Genomic DNA, 27,391 nt, shown 5'->3' with positions numbered 1-27,391 from the left:
GTTTTTGTATTAATATTAATTACATGTTTAGTGTATAAATATTAAATACATGTTTAGTGTATTAATATTAAATACATGTTTAGTGTATTAATATTAAATACATGTTTAGTGTATTGATATTAAATACATGTTTAGTGTATAAATGTTAAATACATGTTTAGTGTATAAATATTAAATATATGTTTAGTTTATTAAAATTAAATATATGTTTTTGTATTAATATTAAATACATGTTTAGTGTATAAATATTAAATACATGTTTAGTGTATTAAATTTAAATACATGTTTTTGTATTAATATTAATTACATGTTTAGTGTATAAATATTAAATACATGTTTAGTGTATTAATATTAAATACATGTTTAGTGTATTAATATTAAATACATGTTTAGTGTATTAATATTAAATACATGTTTAGTGTATTAATGTTAAATACATGTTTAGTGTATAAATATTAAATATATGTTTAGTTTATTAAAATTAAATACATGTTTAGTGTATTAATATTAAATACATGTTTAAGGTATAAATATTAAACATATGTTTAGTTTATTAAAATTAAATATATGTTTAGTTTATTAAAATTAAATACATGTTTTTGTATTAATATTAAATACATGTTTAGTGTATTATTATTAATTACATGTGTAGTGTATAAATATTAAATACATGTTTAGTGTATTAATATTAAATACATGTTTAGTGTATAAATATTAAATACATGTTTAGTGTATGAATATTAAATACATGTTTAGTGTATTAATATTAAATACATGTTTAGTGTATTAATATTAAATCTATGTTTAGTTTATTAAAATTAAATAAATGTTTTTGTATTAATATTAAATACATGTTTAGTGTATAAATATTAAATACAGGTTTAGTGTATTAATATTAAAAACATGTTTAGTGTATAATGTTAAATACATGTTTAGTTTATGATTATTAAATACATGTTTAGTGTATAAATATTTAATACATGTTTACTGTATCAATATTAAATACATATTTAGTGTATAAATAATAACTACATGTTTAGTGTATGAATATTAAATACATGTTTAGTGTATTAATATTAAATATGTGTTTAGTTTATTAAAATTAAATAAATGTTTTTGTATTAATATTAAATACATGTCTAGTGTATAAATATTAAATACAGGTTTAGTGTATTAATATTAAATACATGTTTAGTGTATAATGTTAAATACATGTTTAGTTTATGATTATTAAATACATGTTTAGTGTATTAATATTAAATACATGTTTTTGTATTAATATTAATTACATGTTTAGTGTATAAATATTAAATACATGTTTAGTGTATAAATATTAAATACATGTTTAGTGTATTAATATTAAATACATGTTTAGTGTATAAATGTTAAATACATGTTTAGTGTATTAATATTAAATATATGTTTAGTTTATTAAAATTAAATACATGTTTTTGTATTAATATTAAATACATGTTTAGTGTATAAATATTAAATACATGTTTAGTGTATTAATATTAAATATATGTTTAGTTTATTAAAATTAAATACATGTTTTTGTATTAATATTAAATACATGTTTAGTGTATAAATATTAAATACATGTTTAGTGTATTAATATTAAATACATGTTTTTGTATTAATATTAATTACATGTTTAGTGTATTAATATTAAATACATGTTTAGTGTATTAATATTAAATATATGTTTAGTGTATTAATATTATATACATGTTTAGTGTATAAATGTTAAATACATGTTTAGTGTATAAATATTAAATATATGTTTAGTTTATTAAAATTAAATACATGTTTTTGTATTAATATTAATTACATGTTTAGTGTATAAATATTAAATACATGTTTAGTGTATTAATATTAAATACATGTTTAGTGTATTAATATTAAATACATGTTTAGTGTATTAATATTAAATATATGTTTAGTGTATGAATATTAAATACATGTTTATTTCATGAATATTAAATACATGTTTAGTGTATAAATATAAGTGTATGAGAAACCAAACTTGTGTAAAAAAAATAAAAGAAACAAAAAAAAAAGGAAAAAGAGAGAGAGAGAGACGGAGAGGACCGGACTTATTAAGAGGGAACGTGCGCCCTCCTGTGGACTTCTGCCGCAACTGCACACATAAAGAAATTCATTATTTCCAAGTGTGCCTTATTTAGAGGATAATAAATACATGTTTACTGTATGAATATTAAATATATGATTAGTATATGATTAAATATATGTTTGGTATATGATTATTAAATACATGTTCAGTGTATTAATATTAAATACATGCTTAGTGTATGAATATTAAATACATGTTTAGTGTATTAATATTATATATATGTTTAGTTTATTAAAATTAAATACATGTTTTTGTATTAATATTAAATAAATATTAAGTGTAAGAATAATAACTACATGTTTATTGAATGAATATTAAATACATGTTTAGTGTATAAATATGTAATACATGTTTGTGTATAAATATTAAATACATGTTTAGTGTATTAATATTAAATATATGTTTAGTTTATTAAAATTAAATACATGTTTTTGTATTAATATTAAATACATGTTTAGTGTATAAATATTAAATACATGTTTAGTGTATAAATATTAAATATATGTTTAGTTTATTAAAATTAAATACATGTTTTTGTAATAATATTAAATACATGTTTAGTGTATAAATATTAAATACATGTTTAGGGTATAAATATTAAATACATGTTTATTTCATGAATATTAAATACATGTTTAGTGTATAAATATAAGTGTATGAGAAACCAAACTTGTGTAAAAAAAATAAAAGAAACAAAAAAAAAAAGGAAAAAGAGAGAGAGAGAGACGGAGAGGACCGGACTTATTAAGAGGGAACGTGCGCCCTCCTGTGGAGTTCTGCCGCAACTGCACACATAAAGAAATTCATTATTTCCAAGTGTGCCTTATTTAGAGGATAATAAATACATGTTTACTGTATGAATATTAAATATATGATTAGTATATAATTACATATACGTTTAGTAAATGATTATTAAATACATGTTCAGTGTATTAATATTAAATACATGTTTAGTGTATGAATATTAAATACATGTTTAGTGTATGAATATTAAATACATGTTTGTGTATAAATATTAAATACATTTTTAGTGTATTAATATTAAACATATGTTTAGTTTATTAAACTTAAATACATGTTTTTGTATTAATATTAAATACATGTTAAGTGTATGTATATTAAATACACGTTTAGTGTATGAATATTAAATACATGTTTAGTGTATAAATAATAACTAAATGATTAGTGTATAACTATTAAATACATGTTTAGTGTATAATGTTAAATACATGTTTAGTTTATGATTATTAAATACATGTTTAGTGTATTAATATTAAATACATGTTTTTGTATTAATATTAATTACATGTTTAGTGTATAAATATTAAATACATGTTTAGTGTATTAATATTAAATACATGTTTAGTGTATTAATATTAAATACATGTTTAGTGTATTAATATTAAATACATGTTTAGTGTATAAATGTTAAATACATGTTTAGTGTATAAATATTAAATATATGTTTAGTTTATTAAAATTAAATACATGTTTTTGTATTAATATTAATTACATGTTTAGTGTATAATTATTAAATACATGTTTAGTGTATTAATATTAAATAAATGTTTAGTGTATTAATATTAAATACATGTTTAGTGTATTAATATTGAATATATGTTTAGTTTATTAAAATTAAATATATGTTTTTGTATTAATATTAAATACATGTTTAGTGTATAAATATTAAATACATGTTCAGTGTATTAAATTTAAATACATGTTTTTGTATTAATATTAATTACATGTTTAGTGTATAAATATTAAATACATGTTTACTGTATAAATATTAAATACATGTTTCGTGTACGAATATTAAATACATGTTTAGTGTATAAATATTAAATACATGTTTAATGTATGAATATTAAATACATGTTTAGTGTATTAATATTAAATACATGTTTAGTGTATTAATATTAAATACATGTTTAGTGTATTAATGTTAAATACATGTTTAGTGTATAAATATTAAATATATGTTTAGTTTATTAAAATTAAATACATGTTTTTGTATTAATATTAATTACATGTTTAGTGTATAAATATTAAATACATGTTTAGTGTATTAATATTAAATACATGTTTAAGGTATAAATATTAATCATATGTTTAGTTTATTAAAATTAAATATATGTTTAGTTTATTAAAATTAAATACATGTTTTTGTATTAATATTAAATACATGTTTAGTGTATTATTATTAATTACATGTTTAGTGTATAAATATTAAATACATGTTTAGTGTATTAATATTAAATACATGTTTAGTGTATAAATATTAAATACATGTTTAGTGTATGAATATTAAATACATGTTAAGTGTATTAAATTTAAATACATGTTTTTGTATTAATATTAAAAACATGTTTAGTGTATGAATGTTAAATACATGTTTAGTGTATTAATATTAAATACATGTTTAGTGTATTAATATTAAATCTATGTTTAGTTTATTAAAATTAAATAAATGTTTTTGTATTAATATTAAATACATGTTTAGTGTATAAATATTAAATACAGGTTTAGTGTATTAAATTTAAATACATGTTTAGTGTATAATGTTAAATACATGTTTAGTTTATGATTATTAAATACATGTTTAGTGTATAAATATTTAATACATGTTTACTGTATCAATATTAAATACATATTTAGTGTATAAATAATAACTACATGTTTAGTGTATGAATATTAAATACATGTTTAGTGTATTAATATTAAATATATGTCTAGTTTATTAAAATTAAATACATGTTTTTGTATTAATATTAAATATATGTTTAGTGTATAAATATTAAATACATGTTTAGTGTATGAATGTTAAATACATGTTTAGTGTATTAATATTAAATACATGTTTAGTGTATTAATATTAAATCTATGTTTAGTTTATTAAAATTAAATAAATGTTTTTGTATTAATATTAAATACATGTTTAGTGTATAAATATTAAATACAGGTTTAGTGTATTAATATTAAATACATGTTTAGTGTATAATGTTAAATACATGTTTAGTTTATGATTATTAAATACATGTTTAGTGTATAAATATTTAATACATGTTTACTGTATCAATATTAAATACATATTTAGTGTATAAATAATAACTACATGTTTAGTGTATGAATATTAAATACATGTTTAGTGTATTAATATTAAATATATGTCTAGTTTATTAAAATTAAATACATGTTTTTGTATTAATATTAAATATATGTTTAGTGTATAAATATTAAATACATGTTTAGTGTATTAATATTAAATATGTGTTTAGTTTATTAAAATTAAATAAATGTTTTTGTATTAATATTAAATACATGTTTAGTGTATAAATATTAAATACAGGTTTAGTGTATTAATATTAAATACATGTTTAGTGTATAATGTTAAATACATGTTTAGTTTATGATTATTAAATACATGTTTAGTGTATTAATATTAAATACATGTTTAGTGTATTAATATTAAATATATGTTTAGTTTATTAAAATTAAATACATGTTTTTGTATTAATATTAAATACATGTTTAGTGTATAAATATTAAATACATGTTTAGTGTATTAATATTAAATATATGTTTAGTTTATTAAAATTAAATACATGTTTTTGTATTAATATTAAATACATGTTTAGTGTATAAATATTAAATACATGTCTAGTGTATTAATATTAAATACATGTTTTTGTATTAATATTAATTACATGTTTAGTGTATTAATATTAAATACATGTTTAGTGTATTAATATTAAATATATGTTTAGTGTATTAATATTAAATACATGTTTAGTGTATTAATATTAAATACATGTTTAGTGTATTAATATTAAATATATGTTTAGTTTATTAAAATTAAATAAATGTTTTTGTATTAATATTAAATACATGTTTAGTGTATTAATATTAAATATATGTTTAGTTTATTAAAATTAAATAAATGTTTTTGTATTAATATTAAATACATGTTTAGTGTATGAATATTAAATCAATGTTTAGTGTATGAATATTAAATACATGTTTAGTGGATAAATAATAAATACAAGTTTAGTGTGAAAATATTAAATACATGTTTAGTCTATTATTAAATTCCATTTTAGTGTATAATTATTAAATACATGTTTAGTGTATTAATATTAAATACATGTTTAGTGTATTAATATTAAATATATGTTTAGTTTATTAAAATTAAATACATGTTTTTGTCTAAATATTAAATACATGTTTAGTGTATAAATATTAAATACATGTTTGGTGTATTAATATTAAATACATGTTTAGTGTATGAATAATAACTACATGTTTAGTGTATGAATAATAACTACATGTTTAGTGTAAAAATATTAAATACATGTTTAGTTTATTAATAGTAAATATGTGTTTAGTTTATTAAAATTAAATACATGTTTTTGTATTAATATTAAATACATATTAAGTGTAAGAATAATAACTACATGTTTATTGTATGAATATTAAATACATGTTTAGTGTATAAATATTAAATACATGTTTAGTGCATTAATATTAAATACATGTTTAGTGTATTAATATTAAATACATGTTTAGTGTATTAATATTAAATACATGTTTAGTGTATTAGTATTAAATATATGTTTAGTTTATTAAAATTAGATACATGTTTATTGTATGAATATTAAATACATGTTTAGTGTATAAATATTTAATAAATGTTTACTGTATTAATATTAAATACATGTTTAGTGTATTAATATTAAATACATGTTTAGTGTATAAATATTAAATACATGTTTAGTGTATTAATATTAGATACATGTTTAGTGTATGAATATTAAATACATGTTTAGTGCATTAATATTAAATACATGTTTAGTGTATTAATATTAAATACATGTTTAGTGTATAAATATTAAATACATGTTTACTGTATTAATATTAAATACATGTTTAGTTTATTAATATCAAATACATGTTTAGTGTATGAATATTAAATACATGTTTAGTGTATAAATATTAAATACATGTTTAGTGTATGAATATTAAATACATGTTTAGTGGATAAATAATAAATACATATTTAGTGTATTAATATTAAATACATGTTTAGTGTATAAATATTAAATACATGTTTAGTGTATGAATATTAAATACATGTTAAGTGTATTAATATTAAATACATGTTTAGTGTATTAATATTAAATATGTGTTTAGTTTATTAAAATTAAATAAATGTTTTTGTATTAATATTAAATACATGTTTATCGTATAAATATTAAATACGGGTTTAGTGTATTAATATTAAATACATGTTTAGTGTATAAATATTAAATACATGTTTAGTGTATTAATATTAGATACATGTTTAGTCTATGAATATTAAATACATGTTTAGTGTAAAAATATTAAATACATGTTTAGTGTATTAATATTAAATACATGTTTAGTGTATGAATAATAACTACATGTTTAGTGTATGAATATTAAATACAAGTTTAGTGTGAAAATATTAAATACATGTTTAGTCTGTTATTAAATTCCATTTTAGTGGTAATTATTAAATACATGTTTAGTGTATTAATATTAAATATATATTTAGTTTATTAAAATTAAATACACGTTTAGTGTAAAAATATTAAATACATGTTTAGTGTATTAATAGTAAATATGTGTTTAGTTTATTAAAATTAAATACATGTTTTTGTATTAATATTAAATACATATTAAGTGTAAGAATAATAACTACATGTTTATTGTCCATCCATCCATCCATTTTCTACCGCTTATTCCCTTTCGGGGTCGCGGGGGGCGCTGGCGCCTATCTCAGCTACAATCGGGCGGAAGGCGGGGTACACCCTGGACAAGTCGCCACCTCATTGCAGGGCCAACACAGATAGACAGACAACATTCACACTCACATTCACACACTAGGGACCATTTAGTGTTGCCAATCAACCTATCCCCAGGTGCATGTCTTTGGAGGTGGGAGGAAGCCGGAGTACCCGGAGGGAACCCACGCATTCACGGGGAGAACATGCAAACTCCACACAGAAAGATCCCGAGCCTGGATTTGAACCCAGGACTGCAGGAACTTCGTATTGTGAGGCAGACTATTGTATGAATATTAAATACATGTTTAGTGTATAAATAATAACTACATGTTTAGTGTATGAATATTAAATTCATGTTTAGTGTATAAATATTAAATATATGTTTAGTGTATAAATATTAAATACATGTTTAGTTTATTAAAATTAAATACATGTTTTTGTATTAATATTAAATACATGTTTAGTGTATAAATATTTAATACATGTTTACTGTATTAATATTAAATACATTTTTAGTGTATAAATATTAAATACATGTTTAGTGTATTAATATTAAATATATGTTTAGTTTATTAAAATTAAATACATGTTTTTGTATTATTATAAAATACATGTTTAGTGTATAAATATTAAATACATGTTTAGTGTATGAATACTAAATACATGTTTAGTGTATAAATATCAAATACATGTTCAGTGTATGATTATTAAATACATTTTTATTGTATTAATATTAAATACATGTTTAGTGTATAAATATTAAATACATGTTTAGTGCATTAATATTAAATACATGTTTAGTGTATAAATATTAAATACATGTTTAGTGTATTAAATTTAAATACATGTTTTTGTATTAATATTAAAAACATGTTTAGTGTATGAATGTTAAATACATGTTTAGTGTATTTATATTAAATACATGTTTAGTTTATTAAAATTAAATACATGTTTTGTATTAATATTAAATACATGTTTAGTGTATTAATATTAAATACATGTTTAGTGTATAGATATTAAATACAAGTTTAGTGTATTAATATTAAATATATGTTTAGTTTATTAAAATTAAATACATGTTTTTGTATTAATATTAAATACATATTAAGTGTAAGAATAATAACTACATGTTTATTGTATGAGTATTAAATACATGTTTAGTGTATAAATATTTAATACATGTTTACTGTATTAATATTAAATACATGTTTAGTGTATAAATATTAAATACATGTTTAGTGTATAAATATTAAATATATGTTTAGTTTATTAAAATTAAATACATGTTTTTGTATTAATATAAAATACATGTTTTTGTATAAATATTAAATACATGTTTAGTGTATAAATATTAAATACATGTTTGGTGTATTAATATTAAATACATGTTTGGTGTATAAATATTAAATACACGTTTAGTGTAAAAATATTAAATACATGTTTAGTGTATTAATAGTAAATATGTGTTCAGTTTATTAAAATTAAATACATGTTTTGTATTAGAATTAAATACATGTTTAGTGTATAAATATTAAATACATGTTTAGTGTATAAATATTAAATACATGTTTAGTGTATGAATATTAAATACATGTTTAGTGTATAAATATCAAATACATGTTTAGTGTATGATTATTAAATACATTTTTATTGTATTAATATTAAATACATGTTTAGTGTATAAATATTAAATACATGTTTAGTGCATTAATATTAAATACATGTTTAGTGTATTAAATTTAAATACATGTTTTTGTATTAATATTAAATACATGTTTAGTGTATGAATGTTAAATACAAGTTTAGTGTATTAATATTAGATATATGTTTAGTTTATTAAAATTAAATACATGTTTTTGTATTAATATTAAATACATGTTTAGTGTATTAATATTAAGTACATGTTTAATGTATGAATATTAAATACAAGTTCAGTGTATTAATATTAAATATATGTTTAGTTTATTAAAATTAAATACATGTTTTTGTATTAATATTAAATACATATTAAGTGTAAGAATAATAACTACATGTTTATTGTATGAATATTAAATACATGTTTACTGTATTAATATTAAATACATGTTTAGTGTATAAATATTAAATACATGTTTAGTGTATTAATATTAAATATATGTTTAGTTTATTAAAATTAAATACATGTTTTTGTATTAATATTAAATACATGTTTAGTGTATAAATATTAAATACATGTTTAGTGTATTAATATTAAATATATGTTTAGTTTATTAAAATTAAATACATGTTTTTGTATTAATATAAAATACATGTTTAGTGTATAAATATTAAATACATGTTTAGTGTATAAATATTAAATACATGTTTAGTGTATGAATATTAAATACATGTTTAGTGTATACATATCAAATACATGTTTAGTTTATGATTATTAAATAATTTTTTATTGTATAAATATTAAATACATGTTTAGTGTATGAATATTAAATACATGTTTTTTGTATAAATATTAAATACATGTTTAGTGTATAAATATTAAATACATGTTTAGTTAATTAATATTAAATACATGTTCAGCGTATGAATAATAAATACATATTTAATGTATAAATATTAAATGCATGTTCAGTGTATGAATATTAAATACATGTTTAGTGTATAAATATTAAATATATGTTTAGTGTATTAAAATTAAATATATGTTTAGTTTATGAACATTAAATACATGTTTTTGTATTAATATTAAATACATGTTTAGTGTATTAATATTAAATACATGTTTAGTGTATGAATATTAAATACATGTTTAGTGTATGAATATACGTGTATGAGAAACCTAACTTATTTAAAAAAATAAATAAAAAGAAAAGTAAAATAAGAAGAAGGAAAAAGGCCAATAGGGCTGGTCGATAAAACTAGGTCATAACTTATGTGGGGGGCAGACTTATTAAGAGGGAACGTGCGCCCTCCTGTGGACTTCTGCCGCAACTGCACACATAAAGAAATTCATTATTTCCAAGTGTGCCTTATTTAGAGGATAATAAATACATGTTTACTGTATGAATATTAAATATATGATTAGTATATAATTACATATACGTTTAGTAAATGATTATTAAATACATGTTCAGCGTATTGATATTAAATACATGTTTAGTGTATACATATTAGATACATGTTTAAAAAAATACATGTATACTGTATGAATATTAAATATATAATTAGTACATAATTAAATATGTTTAGTGTATTAATATTAAATACATGTTTAGTGTATAAATATTAAATAATGATACCCACATATCCACATGACATATTTTCCGTGCCGCGTGCCACAAATGGAGGAGCGACGATCACCTTCGAGAAAGGGGACAATCGCATGGTCACAAGGGACGGTAGCAGGTTTGACATACACCAAAGTGGTCATCTGTATTACTTGCCTACTGTTCAAACTGATATTGATCAATGTAAAGTGTGTCATGATGTACAAACCTGGCATAAAATGTTGGGCCATTGTAATTATGAAGATGTGCAGAACTTATAAGGTGTAGTGAGAGGCATGGAGATAATAGGGAGTGCGGCTAAACCAGCACAATTATGTGAAGTGTGCACAAAAGGCAAATTTACCCAGACGAGAAACAAGGAGCCTGACAGGTGGGCTAAGAAACCCTTGGAGCTAGTCCACACTGACCTAGCCGGTCTCATGCAAACGCCTAGCATCAATGGTCACAAATATGCACAAATATTTACTGATGACTATTCTGGTACCATGATGGTGTACTTTCTAAGGTCTAAGAGTAATGCAGGTCTCGCAACAGAACGGTTCTTAGCTGACGTAGCACCATACAGTGAGGTTCGGTGCATCAGATCAGATAATGCTTCTGAGTATACAAGCAAAGAGTTCCAGGCACTGTTAATAAAGAATAGGATTAGACATGAAACGTCTTCACCCTATTCACCACACTAAAATGGCACGGCCTAGAGAGGGTGGAGAACCCTTCATGAGATGGGTAGACGCTTACTGCTAGAAAGTAACTTACCTGTTGAACTACGCTGTACAGACGGCAGCCTTTGTACGGAACAGATGCTACTCTAGGCGTACACAGAAAACGCCATACGAGTTGTTCGTAGGGAAAGAACCAAACATTTCCAAAATGCAAACATTTGGATCAGTGTGCTATGCTTACCAGCAACAAGCCAAGGGCAAGCTAGACTCCAGGTGTGAGCAGGGTGTTTTTGTGGGTTATGATAAAAACTGCCCAGACTACCTAGTGTACTACCCAGAACAAGAGAAAGTTCAGAAACACAGAATGGTAAAATTCACAACCAAAACTGCAACAGAAAAAGAAACACAAACATGTGAGTCATACACGGGGTATGGTGATGTAAACCCCAGGGTTAATGAAAGAGAAATTTGTGTTGATGATGACAAGGTTGAAAATGTACCAGATCAAGGTTTACAGGGTGTTTCTGAGACTTTACCTGAACAGACTGAACGCACAGAGTCCCTGACACTGTAAATGGAAGGAACCCACCACGAACCCGGAGGAGGCCGGTTCACTTACAGGACTTTGAGACTGAGGATACATTGGACAAATTTGTAACATGCGTGGACTCTGGCTACAGAGCAGTATGTGACATTCCTCAAACCTACAAGGAAGCGATAATGTCAAACAAATCAGGGCAGTGGAAAAATGCTATGGATGATGAGGTAAAGTCACTGGAGGAAAACGACACCTTTACCCTCACCCATTTGCCACCAGACAGTGGGGGGAAAATGGGTCTATGGCCTCAAGAGTGACATTGACGGAACAGATAAATACAAAGCGAGGTTCGTAGCGAAAGGCTACAGTCAGAAAAGGGAACTGACTACAAAGAGACATTTTCACCCACAGCAGACATGACAAGTGTGAGGGTGATCATGCAAAAGGCGGCACAAGAGGAGCTAGTGCTGCACCGGCTTGATGTGAAGACTGCTTATCTTCACGCTCCGATCGATTGTGAAATTCATATCGAACAGCCAGAAGGCTACGACAAAGAATCAGTCACAGGTGAAAAGCTAGTGTGTAAATTGCACAAGTCTCTCTACGGCTTGAAACAGTCCGGTAGAAATTGGAATGCAATGTTGCACACATGTCTAACTGAGAATGGTGTTGTACAAAATTCTGCTGATCATTGTGTGTACTTACGAGAGAAGTATTATGAGAACGTGATTTTACTAGTATGGGTAGACCATCTCATCATAGCATCTAAAAACAATGGTGTACTCAACAGTGTGAAAATGATGCTCACTGAAAGATTCAAAATGAAGGATCTAGGAAAATTGAAACATTTTCTGGGAATAGATTTTGACCAAACAAATGGTAAAGTCACAATGTCTCAAGAGAGATATGTTCACAACATCTTAGAGAGATTTGAAATGCAAAATTGCAAGTCCAGAGAGACTCCATGTGAACCAAAACTAGAGTACACAGATGTTGCAGACAAAACGACAGATCAAAGAAGGTTCAGGGAGGCAGTTGGAAGCCTAATTTACTTGTCCACATGCACACGTCCAGACAGAAGTTTTGTGGTCAGGAAGTTATCCCAACACTTTGCTGAGCCAACACAGTAAAACATGTCTTTAGATACCTCAAAGGTACAGCAGAAAACAAGTTATGTTTCAAAAGAAATGAAAGTGAAAAACTGGGATTGAGAGTGTACAGTGACGCTGACTGGGCTTCAGATGTGTCTGACAGGAGAAGCACATCAGGTTATTGTGCTAGTCTAAGCGGAGGTAGCTCTCTAATCTCATGGAAAACAAGAAAACAAGCTACTGTTGCTTTATCCACATGTGAGGCAGAGTACATGTCGTTGGCAGTTGGGGGCGGCATGGCGTAGTGGGTAGAGCGGCCGTGCCAGAAACCTGAGGGTTGCAGGTTCGCTTCCCACCTATTGACATCCAAATCGCTGCCGTTGTGTCCTTGGGCAGGACACTTCACCCTTGCCCCCGGTGCCGCTCACACTGGTGAATAGATGATGAATGAATGATAGGTGGTGGTCGGAGGGGCCGTAGGTGCAAACTGGCAGCCACGCTTCCGTCAGTCTACCCCAGGGCAGCTGTGGCTACAGATGTAGCTTACCACCACCATCGTGTGAATGAATGATGGGTTCCCACTTTTCTGTGAGCGCTTTGAGTATCTAACAATAGAAAAGCGCAATATAAATCTAATCCATTATTATTATTATAATGTATTTACCTAGGACAGTGTGATAAAAAAAATACTTATACTCGTTTAAATAGATGATTTTCTTTGAACTGGATACCAAAAGTTGTTTATTAGACTCAGAAATGTGACACTCAGCAGGAGATCTCTTATCTGATCAAGGTCTGGCTCCTGTGTCTTTGATGTGACATGTGGACTTTAGTTGACCTGGACATGTGTGTTTTCTCTCCCTGGTACCCCCCCGTGCTAAACTGTTGCCCTTTCCCGAGTGACCCCCCTCCCCTTCTGGGCAAACGACACCCTCTCCTTCTTCACAGGACTTTGGGTATTCATTCCACTGGTGTACTGTATGTAAATGAGCATGGAGGGTGGGGCTTCTGAGAATATAATATTGTCATGACATATTCTAAAAGATTTAGAACAAGCTGGAACGAACGGATGTGTCGTTCTGGTTTGGTCTCGCTTTGCAAAGCTTGTTATTATTTGTTTGTTACTTTGATAAATTATTTTAAAGCTATTTGTCACTAAAGGATCGTCTTTAAGAAATTTCCACGACAAGTTGGTGTGCAGAAGCGGGATCCCAAGAAGATCGCTGTTCCCGTTGGCAGAGGCCGCTGAAATGGACTAATCAACCCGGCAGCACAAAAAAGCTGACTTCTCCTTCCCAGAAATTTGAAAGGACGGGAGAGTTTTCGAGGCCCCTGCGAATCGGACGGCCGTCTCTTCGAGATCACGTTTAACCCGCTGCAACATCGTAACGGTAAATTAATTGAATCACCCTGACTGAAATTTTAAGACGAATCTCTGACATTTGAATTTTAAACAAAAGACGATTCCACAAAAGGTTTTTTTGTGTGACAAAGCTTGAGTGATTTATATGTTTCATACATGGGAAATTAGCCGTTCTTTTTCCGTCTCCCTACGATTTTTAATGCCGGGTTAGAGTCCCTGGGTTAGAGTCCCAAAATGTAGCGCTGGGTTAGAGTCCCTGGGTTAGGGTCCCAAAATGTAGCGCTGGGTTAGAGTCAATGGGTTAGAGTCCCAAAATGTAGCGCTGGGTTAGAGTCCCTGGGTTAGAGTCCCAATTGTAGCGCTGGGTTAGAGTCCCTGGGTTAGAGTCCCAATTGTAGCACTGGGTTAGAGTCCCTGGGTTAGAGTCCCAATTGTAGCGCTGGGTTAAAGTCCCTGGGTTAGAGTCCCAATTGTAGCGCTGGGTTAGAGTCCCAAAATGTAGCGCTGGGTTAGAGTCCCTGGGTTAGAGTCCCGATTTTAATGCCGGGTTGGAGTCCCAATGAAAGTAGCCGTGTCTTCATAAAAACGTATCTATATGCCCGGTTAGAGGCCGGAAGAAATAACACGGATTTAGGGTTGGAGCCGTCTCGTCATTAACAGTGTCTATAAGGCCGTGAATGTATGCCCGGTTAGAGGCCGGAAGAAACAACACACATTTTAGTATGTTAAGTTTAAACAAAAAGAGCGGAAAATTAAAACAAGCTCGAATATGTAGTCCAGGAAAGTTAAGCCTGAGGTATTCGATTGTGATTTCCCATGTATGTGCACAATGAAAGAAAATATGTAGAGGGAGCCCTAATGTGTGTGAAAGTATGGGTGAATGAATTGGGATTTCCCAAGACTGGTTCATTTAGGATGAATCAATTGAGTAAAATTAAAGAAAAGTTAGCGCTACAAGAGGTCAACATGCGAAAGGGAAAGACTGTGGGTGTGAAAGATTTGAATTGTTTGAACAACATAAAGAAACATTAGATGAGTGAAGCAGAAAATAAAGAAAAGATCGATCTTGCAACTGATATTTTTCCCAGTACTCTGTTTTCGAGCCAATCTCAGGGCCTGAGTCGCAGTCGAAGGGTTTCTGAGGACTGGACGCCACTTTACCCCACTCTGCCCCCGCACTACGACCAGCAGCAGCAGCACCAGCACCAACAACAGCACCCGCCGATGTCACCCCTCCAGCTCCAGCTCCAGCAGCTCCCAACTCTACCCCTCACAACGCCGTTTTCGCCCACTAACTACCAGCGGGCAGTCTCGGGGCACGGCGCAGCAGCCCCGGCGGGGTCCTCCCACTCACATCAGGATGACAATCAAGGAGCATCGGGCTCATCAATTCAACATGTGACCAACGAAGTGAATAAAATGTCTCTGAGTGAGGACAGTGCTGGCAGGACTCTGAGAAGTGGCAGAACCTTCCAGGCTCCGATGATGGAATATCCAGGACCGCAAGGGACTCCCGCTTTGGTCTTACACCAGATGGACCAGGAAATGCGTGAAGCGATCAGAGACTGGCCGTCACCACACAGAGGTGGAGACGCGCTTGCAGCCGCACTCCAGGCTTTCTGTCGGGCATGGCGTCCCACAGGAGCAGAAATACAAAAACTTCTGCTGGTGCATCTGGGACCGGAGCAGTTGGCAAAGATAGCAGCAGAGGTGCACGCGGGAAGTTTTGCCCCCTCCAAACTCCCTCTCTTTGTTTAAAATGCCAATTTTTCTGCTAGATTTGCTCTCTATGAACTCCAAGGAAAAGATACCCGGCCGGGGGCAATTTTTGAAATAGGTGTCCAAGCTATGGCACGCCGGGGTCCAAATCCGGCCCCTGTTTTTTTTATTCATTTTTTTGCATTTTTGGGACATGGGGGACTTGTGGGACCCCACCAAGGACTGATTTTTGAACACTTTGAGGACTGCCACTGTGAAATGAACGCGGGATGGAGGCAAGAAGAAAGATGGACGTGGCCGTAACTATTGTTTCACGTGCGGAAAGGAAGGTCACCGGAGGCGAGACTGTCCTGAGAATAAACGGGATGGACAGCGGGACTATTGGGGCAGAGCGGATGGAGGCCAACTCAGAAACAATTCAGATTGACTGACCGGCTCGGGACCTGAGACAACGAAACAGATAAGTGTTGCACCCACACCCTCTTACGACAACACCATACTAACCGCTAACTGCAACGAAGACGCACTTGCTTTTACTGATACATTGCTGCTTGCTAAGGTGCAGGACAGAATTAGGGAATTAGAAGAGCGTGAACAGCCAATGATTGGGACGTATGCTTTTTGTGAGGACTTAGCCTATAAGAAAATGCAGATGATTGTGTGTGATGTGGGTGGAAGGTCATTGACGTTTCTTGTCGATTCTGGAGCGACAAACAGCGTAATTCAAACGAGTGAATTCTCTACAAAATTGAGTGGTAGAACTATGTTTTCCACTAGTGCGAGTGGGCAAACTGTCTTAGAAAGTTTTCAATACCAATTCGTTGTACATGGGCGACGGCTGATTGTACAATGACAACAAAACATTTGTTTTTAATGTCTGATCTTTGTCCAATCAATCTGTTGGGTCGTGATTTAATGTTAAAATGGGGTATCGGAATCATTCCGATGCCAGAAGGCCTCAAAGTGGAGAGGAATGCAAATGGGTCGAATTTTGTCTCATTGGAGGTGAATTGTCCGCTCTATATCTATCAGTGGTGGGTAAGGACCACTGCTTTGCAGGATCTAGAGAGCACAATATCACCCTGTTTGAATCCAGTATCTGACAGAATTGAATCTGAAAGCATGTATTGTGTGTCACATGTTCGTGAAGGTCCGGACCAAGAATAGGAAGCTTCATTCTATCATGGTTTGAATGATAGTTTGTTTATTAATGACGTCTATTTTGATGGATGCAAATATGCAGTTGCAGTAAAATTAACTCCATCACAAGAAATATTGGATCATGTTGAAAATTCCAGTCCGCACATTCCGATAGCAAAAGCTAAATCTGATAATTGGCGGGATTTAAATCCTTTAATGCATGACTATTTTTTGGCAAAGGATTGGCAACCGTCTGCACGCGGGAAAAAATGTATTCTATTCACAATCAGTTGATGCATATAGAATTAATTATGCGGCAAAAATTCATTTGCTACGTTCGGTGCAATTAGCATCTCCGACTGACGAAAAGTATGACGCACACCTGACTTTGACTGCGGTGACTTCTCCGACTGAGATTTCCTCCTTGTTGACGCAAGTGCCGAGTTGTTTGTGGGCGAGGAACGACAGGCATGGGCTAATTCTGGTGCTGTTTTCCGGGATGGAGCCGGGTTTGGCCCTGACGCCTGAAGCTTTGTATGAATGTTGTCTGTCTATCTGTGTTGGCCCTGTGATGCGGTGGTGACTTGTCCAGGGTGTACCCCGCCTTCCGCCCGATTGTAGCTGGGATAGGCACCAGCACCCCCCGCGACCCCAAAGGGAATAAGCGGCAGAAAATGGATGGATGGATGGGAAGCCTTGTCTTCCTAAACGCTTGTTTGATTGTTATGTGAAATTGAGTGATGGGTTGGACCATGTGTCAAAGGGAGGGATGTGTCGAGCAGTACAGCAATTCTGGTTTACTAAGGGCTTTTACGCTTTCACAGAACATCTCTGTAAAAGTTGTTTGATTTGTGCTCAAAATAATCCAGGTAAACTTAGACCATTACCACAAGCAGCACACCCACCGCCTAGTAGGGCTTTTGAGCATGTCATGATGGATTTCATTGAACTTACACCCAGTGAAGGGAAAAAATATTGTCTAGTGATGTGTAAATGGTCCTTAGTGTGTGAATGTGAGTATGAATGTTGTCTGTGTATCTGTGTCGGCCCTGCGATGAGGTGGCGACTTGTCCAGGGTGTACCCCGCCTTCCGCCCGATTGTAGCTGAGATAGGCGTCAGCGCCCCCCGCGATCCCAAAAGGGAATAAGCGGTAGAAGATGGATGGGTGGATGGATGGTTGATATGTTTTCAAAATGGGTAGAAGCCTTCCCAGCGAAACATGCTTCTTCCGCTGCAGTGGCAAAAGCACTTTTAACTGAAATTGTGGCAAAGTGGGGCATTCCAAAGAAGTTATGGAGTGACAATGGTTCACATTTTGTAAATGAGGTGATACAGCAATTGTCTGATTATTTGCAAATTGATTTGAGAACTCATTGCAGCTACCATCACAATCCGGAGGTGCTGTTGAAAGAGAAAACGGAACAATTCAATTAAAACTTGCCAAATGTTGTGAAGAGACTAAGCTCAGCTGGCCTAAATGTTTGCGGATAGTTGTCATGTACATGCCTATGCAGGTGTGCACGCGTCATAACCTGTCACCTTTTGAGATTCTGTTTGCAGTCCCCCCTAATGTGGGGATAGGACCATCAGGACCGCCAATTGAGACGACCCTCTGTGAACACGGACTGGTAAGATATTGTATATCTTTAACAAAGTGTTTTGCTAATATTCGAAGGCAAGTCTCTTTGGCGCTTCGGGGCGAGCGGATCATCCTCTACCCACCATTGTGCCGGGCGACTTCGTGCTTAACAAGAACTTCAGACGGAAGAGCTGGAAACAATGAGGCTGGCTCGGCCCGTTCCAAGTTCTCCTCGTCACCCACACTGCAGTGAAAGTGGAAGAACGGCCGACGTGGGTCCACGCTTCGCAATGCAAGGCGATTTCGGGCCCTGTAGCGGTGGCCGCAGAGGAGTGAGGAGCTGTAAAATCGCTTTTGGCTCCTACGGCAGGATCCGCGGCTGCAGAGACGAGGGTTACACACACCTCCCTCGCATCACATCTTTAGAGAAACACTACTAGTTTGCAGACACAGGTGAAGGCGCTGAGGGCCAAAATCACCAGGACAAATGTGTAGCGGACTCACATAATGTCTCAAACTGCTATGTCTGTACATATATGCCTATAGCGGCGTCCAATCCACATGTCACACCTAAGCCTGTAATGGAGGGTTATAGATATTTTCCCAGGATGTGTTATACATTTTTGCAGCAAATCTGAATGATACGGTTAAAGCGCATACGGGGACACCTTTGTCTTCGCTTGAAGATCCGAAGTTAGATTTTTATGATCTGTGGTCCGATAATGATACGAATGTGCTTTTTGGTCCAGTTTATATTAGGCCGGGTATGAAATGTGCGTGTTATGCGGTATCTTGGAGCCTTAGAGAGCCGCCAGTGCAGATGGGACAAATTCCACTGATGTATTGTTTAAATGTGACTAGTTCATGCACTACATATCACGGTAACACTAGTTTGAACATTTCACAGGCTGCGCAAGGAGGGGGCTGTTCTCCCTATTTTACAGATCAAACTGGCACGCGGCCTCAGGAGGATGTTCTGTGGCTTTGTGGCTTTAACGTTTATGTTAGATTGCCATAGAATTGGATGGGCCGTTGTGCTATGATAACAGCTGCTGACCACTCTTACATTGTGTCAGCTGTTCCGAGTCATAGGGGTAAGCGTGAGTATGCACCCCATGATGCGATTTGGGGTACAAATGTGCCTGCAGATCTTGAACTTTGGACACCAGGAGAAAAGGTGGCATTGTCATTGTTTCCACAGCTGGGCGTGGGGAAACTCATGCTTAGAATGGAGACGCTGAATCATCGGTTTTCAGGTTTTGTAAATTGGACAGTAACTATTACGGAGGCGAGCAGAGTGGAAATGAAGGCGTTACGGGCAGTGACTTTGCAAAATCGTATAGTATTAGACCATTTGGTAGCGAGCGTCGGAGGAGTTTGTGCTATGCTGAATTCATGGTGCTGTACGTACATTCCAGACAATACTGGAGATGATTCCGTCATTTCGCAGGGTATTCAGAATTTGACTTCTCTGCGAGACGCAATAGGAGAAGATTTTGTGGTGGATCCGTCCTGAGTAGCAAACTGGCGTTCGTGGATAATGCAAATTGGGACGATTATGCTAGTGGTCTTAGCTCTATTGTTTGTCTTGTCAGTTTGTGTGATTCCGCTGATAAGATCACTAATCACGCGTATGATTTCGTCTGCGTTCGTTCAGTACACAGCCTTGGGACAAGGTGAGGTAGATTTCAAGGATGGAAATGAAGATCCGTTCTTTGAGATGTTACTTGATTATAATGTTGATTAGGTTGAGTATTTTTGTGGCGTTTTGTAATTTTATTTTTAATCATGTTATTACTTTCTAAGGGTTATTTGGTGTGTGTTTTTTTCGCTAGTTAGTAATGTTGTTGTTTGTAGTTTATTATAGGTAATAAAAGGGAGGATTGTGATAGGAAAATTACTTGTGCTCGTTTTAATTGATGATGTTCTTCAAACGGGTCGCCAAAAGTTGTTTATTAGGCTTAGGAATGTGACGTTCTGCAGGAGACCTCTAATCTGATCAAGCTCTGTCTTCTGTGTCATCCTTCTGGACAAACCACACCCTCTCCCCTTCACAGGACCTTGGGCATTCTTTTACTGGGATACTGTATGTAAATGAGCATGGAGGGTGGGACTTCTGAGAATGTATAATTGTCATGACATATTCTAAAAGAGTTAGAACAAGCTGGAACGAACGGATGTGTCGTTCTGGTTTGGTCTCGCTTTGCAAAGCTTGTTATTATTTGTTTGTTACTCTAATAAATCATTTTAAAGCTATTTGTCACTAAAGGATCGTATTTAGGAAATTTCCACGACAGCAGAGGCAGCAGAAGTCCACAGGAGGGCGCACGTTCCCTCTTAATAAGTATGGTCTCTCTCGCTCTCTCTCTCTCTCTCTCTCTCTCTCTCTCTCTCTTTGTCTCTGTCTTTCTCTCTCTTGCTCTCTCTCTCTCTTTAAATATATATTTCTATATATATATATATATATATATATATATATATAATTTATACACTAAACATGTATTTAATATTTATACACTAAACATGTAAAGGAGGAATTGGAAGTATGGGAGACTTAATAAGGCTCTCTCTCTCTCTCTCTCTCTATTTATATTAATATATATATAAATATATATTGAATTTATACGCTAAACATGTATTTGATATTTATACACTAAACAAGTTTTTAATATACATATATTAAACAGTTGTTTAATTAATACTTATACACTAAACATGTAAAGGAGGAATTGGAAGTCTGGGACACTAAATAAGGCACACTTGGAAGTAATGAAGTTCTTTGTGTGTGCAGTTGCAGCAGAAGTCCACAGGAGGGCACACGTTCCCTCTTAATAAGTCTGGTCTCTCTTTCTCTCTCTCTCTCTCTCTCTCTCTCTCTCTCTCTCTCTCTATATATATATATATATATATATATATATGTATATCTCACTCTCTCTCTCTCTCTCTTTCTCTCTCCGTCTCTCTCTCTCTCGCTCGCTCTCTCTCTCTCTCTCTCTCTCTCTCTCTCTCTGTATATATATATATATACATATATATATAAATATATATATATGTAATTTATACGCTAAACATGTATTTAATATTTATACACTAAACAAGTTTTTAATATACATATATTAAACATTTGTTTAATTAATACTTATACACTAAACATGTAAAGGAGGAATTGGAAGTCTGGGACACTAAATAAGGCACACTTGGAAGTAATGAATTTATTTATGTGTGCAGTTGCAGCAGAAGTCCACAGGAGGGCACACGTTCCCTCTTAATAAGTCTGGTCTCTCTTTCTCTCTCTCTCTCTCTCTCTCTCTCTCTCTCTCTCTCTCTCTCTCTCTCTCTCTCTCTATATATATATATATATACATATATATATATATCTCACTCTCTCTCTCTCTCTCTTTCTCTCTCCGTCTCTCTCTCTCTCGCTCGCTCTCTCTCTCTCTCTCTCTCTGTATATATATATATATATATATATATATATATATATATATATATATATAAATATATATATATGTAATTTATACACTAAACATGTATTTAATATTTATACACTAAACAAGTTTTTAATATTCATATATTAAACAGTTGTTTAATTAATACTTATACACTAAACATGTAAAGGAGGAATTGGAAGTCTGGGACACTAAATAAGGCACACTTGGAAGTAATGAAGTTCTTTGTGTGTGCAGTTGCAGCAGAAGTCCACAGGAGGGCGCACGTTCCCTCTTCATAAGTTTGGTTTTCTCCCTCTCTCTCTCTCTCTCTCTCTCTCTCTCTCTCTCGCTCTCTCCCTCTCTCTCTCTAGCGTGCTCTCCCCCCAGTCCTTGTCTAGTTTTATCAGCCAGCCCTATTGGCCATTTTCCTACTTTTTTAACATCAGTCATGTGTCTATCATTATATATATTGTATTGTTTTACAGCCCAGCCCTATGTATTTTTTTCAAATGACTATTTTTTTAATTGGTTTCGATTTGATGTCTTTTGCAATATATACTGACATTGTTTGATCGCCCAGCCCTATCGGCTTTTTTCCATTTTTTTGTATTTTTTCTATCTATGTGTCATGCTATTAAATTGATATATCGGTGTCAGCCAGCGATCCTTGGTCCGCTTCCGATGGTGCGGAGGCTTGGAGGCGTGTGTGGACTAATGGAGGGGGTGTTTCCACCAGGCGTGTATGGAGGCCTATTTCATTCAGGGGAGGAGCCAGAAATGATGACGTAAGAAGCCCCGTGACCGCTTCAGGAAGCAGTACAGATTTGCCGGGAAATTCGACAAGTGATAAACCCCCCAAGCTCCATCGAAAATGTTGTCTTTTGAGTCTTGTGGTCAGTTGGGAATATGGAGAGAGAATAAAAACAGTTTTTTAAATGCCACTAGAATCAGGGGGGTCCTTTTTTTTTCTTTTTTTCTTCTTTGTCATGAAAAAGGGAGGTTTTTGTGGTTAGTGCACTAATTGTAAGTGTATATTGTGTTTTTTTTGTTGATTTAAGAATTTTTTTTTTTATAAAAAATTCTTCTGCGGCCCGGTACCAATCGGTGGTTGGGGACCACTGCTGTACATCATTGTCCAAGTGACATTATATTGTCATCTTCTTCTTTATGCCATTTCCTCAAGGTGACAGAAAAACATGATACAACCTGCCTATCATGTGATTCTACCATCCATCCATCCATTTTCTACCGCTTATTCCCTTTCGGGGTCGCGGGGGGCGCTGGCGCCTATCTCAGCTACAATCGGGCGGAAGGCAGGGTACACCCTGGACAAGTCGCCACCTCATCGCAGGGCCAACACAGACAGACAGACAACATTCACACTCACATTCACACACTAGGGACCATTTAGTGTTGCCAATCAACCTATCCCCAGGTGCATGTCTTTGGAAGTGGGAGGAAGCCGGAGTACCCGGAGGGAACCCACGCATTCACGGGGAGAACATGCAAACTCCACACAGAAAGATCCCGAGCCTGGATTTGAACCCAGGACTGCAGGAACTTCGTATTGTGAGGCAGACGCACTAACCCCTCTTCCACCGTGAAGCCCCATGTGATTCTACCATGTTGGCAAAATACAAACACACAATATATTGACATATATAACACATAAAACATGGAATTAGAAGTGAACAGTACCCATCCCTACCAGCAAGTGTTGTTGTACTGGAAACTAATTTACAAACACAACTTCATCACACACAATACTCCACTATGGAATTGTTCTTATATTAAAATGAGAAACAAATCCATCTTTGTACAGCAATGGTTTGAAAAAGGTATTTGGTCACTGATGCACTTATTGACTGATAAAGTATTTTATTATTTGAAGATTTCATTAAGTACGACCTGCAAACAGACACAATATTTTAAGCAATTATAAAGGCTTTTGTTCAAAATATTGTAATTCCAGTAAATATATATATATATTTTTTTTTTAATTATTTACCATTTCTTCTTTATTGTATTTTCTCCGGAACAAAAAAATAAAACTCATAATTTGAAAGTTTCCATTCTTCCAAACGCCAAGGAGTTAATTTAAGGAAAAAATTCAAAATATTTTTTAAGATGTTGTTTTGCAATTGAAGACAACACTTGTTCGTTCTGTGATAGGGAAACAAATTAAACTTTTTTTTTTCATGAATGTATGCAAAATAAAGCTCTGTGAGATGATGTACAATATTGGCTTTTGCCTGACATTCCAAACTTTGATTGATATTGTTTTGGGGATGTTAAAAAAGGTAAAGAATGTTTAAAACACAATAGTGGGGATTTTTTTTTAACCCACAAATGTATGTTAGTAAAAACAAAACATCCTTCCACAAACAACTCAGCCATTTTCTCTCACTTTTTATTGCATAAACGTACAAGTACATACATATTAAGTTAAAGTATAAAAAAATCACAACACAATCATCATATTACAAAAGAGAGTAGTAAAGATGATTAATAAAATGGATTATAGAGACCCAACAAATGATTCATAAAGTCACACATTTTAAAATTGTATAAAAGACAACTGTTCAAATGATGTATAAAGTAAATAATAATATGCTTCCTGAAGTGGTCCAGAAGATGTTTCAGATGTGAACCAGTACATATGTATATCATATAAAGGTGATAATCTATGGGATTATCAAAAATTACAAGTACAAATATGTAATACTTTTATATTTCAAACTGTCTAATCTATAAATGTAAAGATCATATTAAAAAGATTGTTAGACAAACAACAATGTCACACATGTTATATGTGCTGATGTTGTTAGAAAGTCAAAATGAAAGTCTGGACAGTTTATTTCAAATCCTGCAGTTTCATTTGCTGCTGCTGTTCTCACCAGCACACTTGTGTTTCTTACACTGGTACTTAGAAGACAATCTTTCACCACACACACCGCAACTCAACACTTTCTCTCCTGGGTGTCTTCTCATGTGTCTTACAAGGTTTGATCGGTCACCAAAGCTTCTGTTGCAGATTGAACAGGAATGTGATTTTTCACCAGTGTGTGTTCTCATGTGTACTTTCAAACTCTGACTGTGTGTAAAACCTTTACCACAGGTTGAACAGGAATGTGATTTTTCACCAGTGTGTGTTCTCATGTGTCTTTTCATATTTTGACTTTGTGTAAAACCTTTACCACAGGTTGAACAAGAAAAAGCTTTTTCACCAGTGTGTGTTCTCATGTGTACTTTCAAACTCTGACTTCTTGTAAAACCTTTACCACAGATTGAACAGGGAAAAGTTTTTTCACCAGTGTGTGTTCTCATGTGTACTTTCACATTCTGACTTTCTGTAAAACCTTTACCACAGATTGAACAAGAAAAAGGTTTTTCACTAGTGTGTGTTCTCATGTGTGTTTTCACATCTGTACTTCTTGTAAAACCTTTACCACAGGTCGAACAGGAAAAAGGTTTTTCTCCAGTGTGTGTTCTAGTGTGTCTTTTCAAATTATTACTTTCTGTAAAACCTTTACCACAGATTGAACAAGAAAAAGGTTTTTCACCAGTGTGTGTTCTTTTGTGTCTGTCCAAATTCTTACTTTCAGTAAAACCTTTACCACAGATTGAACAGGAAAAAGGTTTTTCACTAGTGTGTGTTCTCATGTGTACTTTCAAATGTTGACTTCGTGTAAAACCTTTACTACATTCTGAGCAAGAAAAAGGTTTTTCTCCAGTGTGTGTTCTCATGTGTCTTTTCATATTGCGACGGTCTTTAAAAGTTTTGTGACAGTGAGAACATGTGAAGTAAGTGTTGTCAGTGTGACATGTCTTATCATCTTTAGAGTCTTCATCATCAGTGTCAGGAGAGTGTGACGTTGTGTCCTCACTATCTGATAGTGGAGCTAAGAGCTTGTCTGCTTGTGATCCTCCACAGTGGTCTCCATCAGCTTCTGTTGTCATGTGTTGTGTTGAGCTGCTGCTTGGAGGCTCCCCCCCTCCCCTCTCCTCACTTTCACCTTTCACCTCATCATCTTCACTCTTCACAGGGACACCAGTCACTGGGAACTCCTCCAACCATTTAGGCTGACTGATGCCCTCTTCCTCCTCTTCCTCTTTAATGTGCGGCGGCTCTTGGTCCTCCTCTTCCTCTTTAATGTGCGGCGTATCTTGGTCTTCCTCTTCCTCTTTAATGTGAGGGTTCAGTGGGTCCTCCTCTTCCTGTTTAATGTGAGGGGTCAGTGGGTCCTCCTCTTTATTTTTGATGTGTAAGTTCAGTGGGTCCTCCGCTTGCCCTTTAATGTGAAGGGTCAGTTTAACATTATGGGTCTGTGGCGTCTCAACTTCCTCTTTAATGTGGGGGGGCTGTGGTTCCTCTTCCTGCTCACGAAAAAGATGTTCTTCATTGAGGTCTGCGGGACAGGAGAAAACAAACTTTCTTTATAAAAGTCCAGCTTTGCTCAGTCACATGAGACATTGTCCTGCACCAACATATGATCTCACAATCTCATCAGTTTCCCCTCACAGCAGTCAGGGTACTTCCAGCTGACACATGAAGAAGACCTTCAGGGGAATGCCTTCCCAGGCCAACATCCAATCCACCTTATTCATATAAAAACATCCTCAAATTAATTCCTGCAATCCATACTAGTGTGCTGTTCTC

The 27,391-nt window shown here is 32.3% G+C and overlaps 2 protein-coding genes across 3 annotated transcripts in view; one reads left to right on the top strand and one right to left on the bottom strand.

The window, feature by feature from the left end:
• Nucleotides 1-27,391, top strand: part of LOC133546680 (oocyte zinc finger protein XlCOF8.4-like) — a 388,650-nt gene that overhangs the window by 326,277 nt on the left and 34,982 nt on the right. The window lies entirely within an intron of this gene.
• LOC133546675 (oocyte zinc finger protein XlCOF22-like) overlaps nucleotides 25,126-27,391 on the bottom strand; it is a 125,094-nt gene continuing 122,828 nt past the window's right edge. For both annotated transcript variants that reach the window (XM_061892466.1, XM_061892467.1), the window contains one exon: nucleotides 25,126-27,140. In XM_061892466.1, coding sequence (XP_061748450.1) covers nucleotides 25,606-27,140 — 1,535 coding nt within the window. In that variant the 3' untranslated portion in view covers nucleotides 25,126-25,605. The remainder of the gene's footprint in view (nucleotides 27,141-27,391) is intronic.

Source organism: Nerophis ophidion, unplaced genomic scaffold (genome assembly GCF_033978795.1).
Source record: "Nerophis ophidion isolate RoL-2023_Sa unplaced genomic scaffold, RoL_Noph_v1.0 HiC_scaffold_36, whole genome shotgun sequence".
In the NCBI taxonomy this organism is placed as follows: domain Eukaryota; kingdom Metazoa; phylum Chordata; class Actinopteri; order Syngnathiformes; family Syngnathidae; genus Nerophis; species Nerophis ophidion.
Note: the sequence above shows the minus strand (reverse complement) of the source record. Positions and strands in the feature narration are given on the sequence as shown.